This window comes from Lottia gigantea (genome assembly GCF_000327385.1).
Source record: "Lottia gigantea unplaced genomic scaffold LOTGIsca_46, whole genome shotgun sequence".
NCBI classification, from domain to species: Eukaryota; Metazoa; Mollusca; class Gastropoda; family Lottiidae; genus Lottia; species Lottia gigantea.
Window position 1 is genome coordinate 521,607 of NW_008709614.1, and position 8,256 is coordinate 529,862.

General features: G+C 32.7%; 1 protein-coding gene across 1 annotated transcript; it reads right to left on the bottom strand.

The window, feature by feature from the left end:
• Positions 1-1,230: 1,230 nt before the first annotated feature.
• On the bottom strand, positions 1,231-7,096 carry LOTGIDRAFT_124433 (hypothetical protein; the record flags this gene model as incomplete). The annotated part of the gene is made up of 5 exons (XM_009061110.1): positions 1,231-1,395; positions 1,617-1,679; positions 1,864-2,009; positions 2,691-2,783; positions 6,964-7,096. 5 exons carry the CDS (start codon positions 7,094-7,096, stop codon positions 1,231-1,233), a joined length of 600 nt encoding a protein of 199 aa, XP_009059358.1.
• Between the last annotated feature and the right edge of the window lie 1,160 nt (positions 7,097-8,256).

Here is an 8,256-nt window from a genome sequence, read left to right on the forward strand (position 1 = left end):
ATACATTCAAAGTTCTTTGAGGTGAGATGGAAAGCGCCACAGAAAAGAGATGTTGTATAACAAAGGAGTGACGATCTTAACTTTGTGAGCAACAAAATTCTTTGAAAATTATACAATAAAATAGTAGATATATAACCTGAAACATGTTGTTACTCAGAGTTTAACCAGAACCTGAACCTGAAGCATGTTTGGTTTTGTTTTAAAATTTCTAGTTGAACACATACAGTTTATGAAGTTTAAAACAACATAGATTGTGTTGATATACCAGGGTTTCGTGATCATTTATTAAAGTGACGCAATTAAATAGTTTGTGAAAAAATTGAAAGTGACGACTTCAGATCTGCCTCTTTATAACAAGGAACACACCTTAATGGTAAATTGACGGTTTTGATATAAAAAATTAAAAAAAACTACAAAAATTGCAGATCTAGGGTGTCCCTGAAATATTTACATAAAATTTAAAGCTGGTGTGCCATGTGCGCTGTTCATTTGAGTGTTTGTCATACTTAAAAAATACTTGTTTAAAGTTGGTTCGACTATTGACTGGACAATCCTGCATCTAATTCGTCGAAGTCAGGATCTAAACATTTAATCCTTGCTCCTGTAAGATGGATATGTCACAGGAACATGCTAAAACGAATGCAAATGACAAAGCTATTTAGAAGACAAAAAATTGAGACTAACAAAATGTCCTCATTGACCAAATTACTATTTAGCTTATTTTATGCCATTAATTAAAGGGTCAAGTGTGTCCAGAATTATTCGCACTTGAAAGTTAAAATGTCGACTCGTCTTTCCTTGCCATACATAGAAAAACTGTACGGAAATATAAAGTGAAATTCCTAGCCTGAGGTATTTTGAAGGAATTATGCGATTTTCATACATTTCTAGTCTTAAAACTATTTACATATTTTCAAAATTCAAATAAAAAACCCGAAAATGGCCCTTTCTCATATTGCATATTAAAGATGGCCTTTCTGATGGAATCTGTTTATTGTACATTGCCGAGCTTTTAAAGCTGAGTGTATTCCAGCGAAGTTGAAGATTACAATCAAGCTAAACTATTTGTCATGCTATGTTGTCAATATATAAATATTGTGGTATCCTATTGGTGATATTTCGAGTCTGAGGTTACACCAGCTGATATACTGATAAAAATAATTATAAAATAACGACAACAAACAAAAACAACAAAAAAAGAGGTTAATGTGGTTAAACATAAGTTAAAATTTAAATTTCTGTCTTTGGTCTTTGCTCCAGATATTTTTGTAACGACTGATGTGATTGTACGAGATTTCTGTGTTCCCTGAGTTTTTGGTACTTGTCCAATGTCGTCTCACATTGATCCAATGGAAACTCCATGACATCAAAGAGTGCCAAATCACCAAGAGATATCTGAAATAAGGAAAATAAAGTCTAATACTAATTTGATTTTAGTTGGGTCCCAAAAGAAGGGTTAAACAAGTACAGACTGACTAGCGAAGTATTCGTGTGCAAAATCCTGGCATAACTATCCGAATTTAGTTAAGTTGATCTCGAGTAGGCCTAACGAGAATTTTTCTCTCTCAAAAGCTAGATATTCATTACTTATCATGTATGACCAATCAATACTTTACCTTGTTGCCAACCAAATAACCCGATGAATTTCCAGACAATATTTTAGAAAATATTCCTAAAAACTTTGGTTTATCTTCCTTTTCAAACTTTTCCTTCAGTTTGGTCTGAAAATAATAGAATCAGGGCTTCAGTCATAAAGGATATTTCAATATTGTCTGAATATATAATAATTTCGTTACCTCCCTTTACACAAACAAAACACATTTCTGCGATATGACTGTAAAACGTAGGGAGACTTTTGTCAACAGGCATGTTTATTGATATAAGTGACTTTACCTTTTTACTCGGGTCTGCTTCTCTGTAATAATTTACGAAACCCTTCCTAAAATCTTCAACCAGCTCGACTACTTCATCAATTCTCAGTCGTTCATAATTACTATCACCAAATAAATCTATTGGAATATAAAGTACTATGTTCAACCTATTGGAGCTGGCAATACTTACAACAGAAAACGAATCGTCCGCTAGCGCTCTGCAATAGACTCACTTTTACAGAAAGTGCCGAGAATTGCCGAATGTTGAAAATGTGCAAATAGGCCTGTACCAAACATCTTACTTCCGCTATAGAAACATCTTGTCTAATTTGAAATTTTGCAGATAACTATTATCTTTTTAAAATAAAATTCCGAGTAACTTTGATGGATATCACTGCGGTTCAAGAAGGAGATAAAGAGGGAGGACCGTCGAATTTGAAATTTTGAAAAATATATACAAATTACTTCCCCTGACTCTTGTCGCCTTAGGGGACTACGTCGTATAAGGGGTATATAGTCAGCCATCCTGACAAAAACCGGCGACGCTACAATTCGAACTGTTTTCACTTTCTAGGCGTTCTCGTAGGCAGTTATCATAAATGACCTCATAACATTGACAATAACTGCATGTGACAAGACTAATTACTCCATAAGAGTGACGGTATTCTAATTGGATCAATACATGAAGTGAATTGTATTAAAAACTGTCCGACTTATTTATCTGGTAAACTTATTCTCGTACTTGTCAGTTATATAGCCTAATTCAATTTTAGATGAGGGATTCGATTACATTACATATTATGTAACTTATATACTTACTGAATTCGTTTGCAAGGAAACGAGATATCGCCATACTTTGTGTAATTCTTCTACCATCCAATTCTAAATAAGGTAGTTCTCCGTAAGGTGTTGCTGAAAAAGAAAGTGGTTAAACATAAGCCTAAAAAAATTTCATATACAAAGAATTATATTAAAAATCCGTACAAGCAAGACAATTCCGTCAATCAAAAATCTCGACCAAAGAATAGTGAAATTGGGAGTAAAGGTAGTATAGTAATTGACTCCTCCACAGAGAAGTACCATCAGGTGTTTCGGAAAAAAAAATGTTCTGCTTCGCACGTGACACCCGCCACTACAACAATGGTCAAAATCATGAGATACAACCAGATATATTCATGCCTGATCAAACAAATCAGCCAAAATGCAAGAAGCAGATTTGTCGTATTTGTCAATGAGTTCAACCATACAATTTCCTACATAACAATAACATTTGAAGTTTGTGTGTCAAGTAACCCTAATAAAGCAATTTCAAAGTTAATACTCGACCTCTAGCTAGGAATTCCTCATAAAGAGAACAAGCCCTAGCATAGCAGATGAGTTGTGAAATGTATTGTGCTATGTTACATTGCATGAATGGAAAATTTACTAAAGGGAAAATCAAAGTCGTCACGTTTGTCTATCATAAAGATCGTGGTTGTTGACATTTTCGAGAAACAACTGAGTAGTAAGCTTTAGAAGTTAGAATCAGTGGTGTTTTATTATATATTATACCTATCCTGTTAAGAGAATATTTTGATCGCATGAGATAATACCTTGTAAAGTTTTAGAATTTGCGAACCAATAAGAATTTACAATGAAAGTTTCTTTTATGTTCACTAGAATAGAGCTAAAGAGGTTATCACCCTTTATGTGTTGAAACGTGAAATAGAAACGCGTGTACGAGTCTGATTTAATTAGCGGATATTGTTGATCTAATCATATAATAATATATGTACCAACTATAGAGATAAGTATCTATAATTATAATGACAGGAAAAAAGATTACTATTGACCTTTTATAATCTATAATTATATATGGTTGCTATGTTGAATCTGCAATAATTTCACTGTCAATGTCAATCAAAGCCATGATGAACCGAGACAATTTGTGTCGAAAATAAAACACGTTTGGTCAGATGTTGCAGCCATAAAGATGGACCCAATCCGACCAGGATACGACAGAACCACGCTAATATAGAATAACTGAAGTGATTGACATTCTTTCTATTTGTTTGTGAGCAATATAAATTGGAAAGAAGGATATGGATGGAGTCGCTATAAAATCTATAGAGGAAAACCCCAATAAACCGTCACCCCTTTATAATCATCATCAGGTCTATAATCTAAGTTTTGATTTAGCTGTATTCTGAAGCTATATACAACCTGTTGCTCGTGACATGCTTATTTCACATTTGTTGTACATCAACAAAGACTTTTTCCTTCAATTAAATTATTTATAAAACCCTAAACCATTACTATTTTTGGCTTGGAAAACGATAAAAAAGTTAATAACAATAAAAATTGACATAGGGTGTAATTTCCAGGATAATTGTATTTACGTGTCACATGAAGAAATTAATTTTATTTTAGAATTAAATTTATATTATTCTTTTCAGTCGGAAATTGAAGTAATAAGAAATGGAAATTGACCACTTAACTAGAAAAATAAACACAATGCCATTTGGTAGACATATGTTAAATATACAGAGCTGATCTTAATGTGATCTTCGGTACGACATCTGTTGAAGTTTAAACAGTGCCCAGTTTGTACCTACTGGGCTACACAGACTCATACATTTTATCACAACTCAATTTGTCAGATGAATTCAAACTTTGTTAATTTCCAAAGATTCAAAGGGGATTCTTGCCACTATGTGTCTACCCGTATACCTCGTGGCAATGACAGAATAGAGACGACCGTGATGCCTGTAATTCTAGAAAACCTTGGCCAGATAATACAACAATTACCAGTTCCAGTTCGAATGCTAATTGAACCAGAAACGCCTACAAAGAACACCATTTTTGAACTTCTTTTAGCTAAATGAGCATTTGCTCACTGAGGTTACGACAGACCTCACCTTGCTCTTAGATCATATGGTACATAACAACCGAATGTTGGTACCAAAACATTGCACATTACAATTCCTATCAAGAGAACGGTAGTTAATGTTAATGTGATCTAATTTGACCGTTACTGATTTGAAATATTTGCCACTGTGACTTTTTGTAAAATTGGTAGATAACCCTACTTTACTTTAGCTGGAATGTTTCGATAGCATACTGCAGTAAAGGTGATCTCTTTTGTGTTTCTGGATCTATTCAATTTGTTCTGACAGTGTGGTTGAAGCATCACAGAGCTGTTTTAATCTCGAACAGAAAGTTAAATGAATCCAGAAGTAATAAAAGATGAGTAAGGAATGTGCTATTTTCACCTGTTAGTCGTATTTACGTATGATAAAAGGTTAAAAACAACATACACTTATAATATATCGTATCTTCCACTCTACTTATATACATAAATAAATAGAGAAAAACTAGACTAAACCACAAACTGGATAACATCGACTACAGGTCAGTGAGGACACGATCGTTAGGTACAAAACGCCTTAGGAGTTGGGAGAGTACAGTTGAGTGCCTCACAATATAATTTTCATCGGTCTAATACAATATGACGATGTCAATGTATTGTTTGAGAAACCGTGGGTAATGAAAACTTATCTTCTTTTATCAATGAATATCTTATATCAGATGGAGACGGGGGTCCAACATCAAATTGTTAGCTTAAGAAATGAATTTAGGATTTAAGAGAAATTTATAGGCCATCAAACCTACTATCATACTTGTTAAAGCAATCGTTTTATTGCTTCATCGCGGTTAACTTGACAGATTTGGGTACATATGACAGAAAAATGTCAATAAAGGAATAAATTGCCATTCAAACTGAGAAAGATGGTGTTATAAGTGCAAATCATATCATTTTGGTATATATTAATAAATATTACAAGCATAACGATGATTTAGTAATAATTTGCCCCTGAAAGTGATTATATAAATTTTGATTTCATAATGGGATATCATATTCTTTTTAATAGAAGGTAAATAAGTCTAACTTGGTTCACGTGATAATTGAATGGTTGAAATGTTTAAAATTTAATGTTTAGATGTTTATATCATGATCATGATGGGGTAGTGTTGATATAATGTTAAGATGATAACATAGTGTTGATATCATGTTAAGATGATAACATTGTGTTGGTATCATGTTTAGATGATAACGTAGTGTTGATATCATGTTTAGATGATGAGGTAGTGTTGATATCATATTTAAATGATGTGGTAGTGTTGATATCATGTTTAGATGATGAGGTAGTGTTGGTATCAAGTTTAGATGATAACGTTGTGTTGATATCATGTTTAGATGATGAGGTAGTGTTGATACCATATTTAAATGATGTGGTAGTGTTGATATCATGTTTAGATGATGAGGTAGTGTTGGTATCAAGTTTAGATGATGAGGTAATGTTGATATCATATTTAAATGATGTGGTAGTGTTGATACCATGTTTAGATAATGAGGTAGTGTTGGTATTATGTTTTGATGATGTGGTAGTGGTGATATCATGTTTAGATGATGAGGTGGTCTTGATATCGTGTTTAGATGATAACATAGTGTTGATATCATATTTAAATGATGAGGTAGTGTTGATATCATGTTTAGATGATGAGGTAGTGTTGGTATCATGTTTAGATGATAACGTTGTGTTGATATCATGTTTAGATGATGAGAAAGTGTTGATATCATGTTTAGATGATGTGGTAGTGTTGATATCATGTTTAGATGATGAGTTATTGTTGGTATTAAGTTTAGATGATAACATAGTGTTGATATCATGTTTACATGATGGGGTAATGTTGATATCATGTTTGGATGATGTGGTAGTGTTGATATCATGTTTAGATGATAACGTAGTGTTGATATCATATTTAGATGATAAGGTAATGTTGATAGGGTGTTACGATGATGGGGTAGTGTTGATATCATGATAACATAATAACGTAGTGTTGATGTGAAGTTATTATAAGCAAGTAATGATACTAGTTTTGGATGGTGAAATAGTTTTGATCTTATAGTTAGATGTCCATTTAAGATCATAGTGGTGATGGTCACATTTTATTTTAGGTATCAATAATTGCATGGTCTATTTTTAATAATCTTGCGCTGATAACAACATAAATGATATTTTAGGAACGCCGAAGAACAAATTTAACTTACTTGGTTTGATTTCCAACCATTTCGTGACCGGGACTCTTACATCATCAAAAACAACTCCAGCAGCAGCAAAACACAAGCGGGATAATTCTGCTCTACCTCTCAAATCAAAATATACCAACTTATACTTGGGCATGGTAGAAACTATATTGTAAGTTACTGGTGGCGATTCTATATCTTATATTTACATTTATAACAGTCTGCTGGTTATCTGTAACAGAATATGTATATGTAATGTAACACTTTCGACTATTTAATCATTTAATTCAGATGTGAGTTGCTTATCAAATATTGATACGACAAATGATTTGAAGGAAAAATTGCCCTCTCATGCCCATGGAATATGTGTAACACCTAGCATTAGCTTGCAATGTACATCATTATAAGTATATTGCCGCCTTCCTTACAATGACATAGACTTTTAAACTTAAATCTTATATATGTGTTCATGTAATTTACACACTTTCCACTCATCCGACAAATATGTACTACCAAATCATAAACGGATGAAGAAATCTGGGTCATAATTTTCATTAAATTTCAAGTCATGGTTAAAAAGCATGGAAGTAAGTGGGTCGAACGTTGATAAGAATAGGTTTGAATCGTAAGCTTACTACACACTAAACTTATTGTTATTTGACTGTATTATTTGTTTAACACTCAATTGTTATTAAGTCATTTGGAAAATTAGAAAAATATCAATCAGACATCTCACACGTAGAACTATATTTAATTATTTTGCCCAACAGTTACTGAGCAATTTTAGTAAATTGAAATTTAAAACTCTTTGTGATTTTTTAATCATTAGGTCATTGCTCATTTCAGTATAATTGTTATAATTCACTAGCTCATCTCGAATTTCAGATTACCAGCAAAATCGTATCGGATAGAATGGTTTCTTTATAATTTTGTGCATAATTCTGTATTGTATTTGTTAAGATTTCGGTATATGTTATTTGGGATTAATGTCTAATGTAGCTTCCCCCAATTATACTCAATGTAACACGCGAGAAACACTGTTTTGTTCGAAGTTTTCATTATTGTAGAAATTCTATAATTATCCTGGAAATATCTCATTTTGTTTAGAAAACTGAAAACAAACTTGATTCCTTAATATCAATTGATAACTATGCTTGGCATTACCTATGATATTAACATCACCGTAGCACCGAACTATGGGCGTCTCTGAACAAACATTTCAAAAATGATATTTCTGTCTATGGGAAATCAGAACAACGACTCGAAACAACAATACAGAGATTTGATTTTCGTGTATCTGGCGTTTTCAACAGAGAT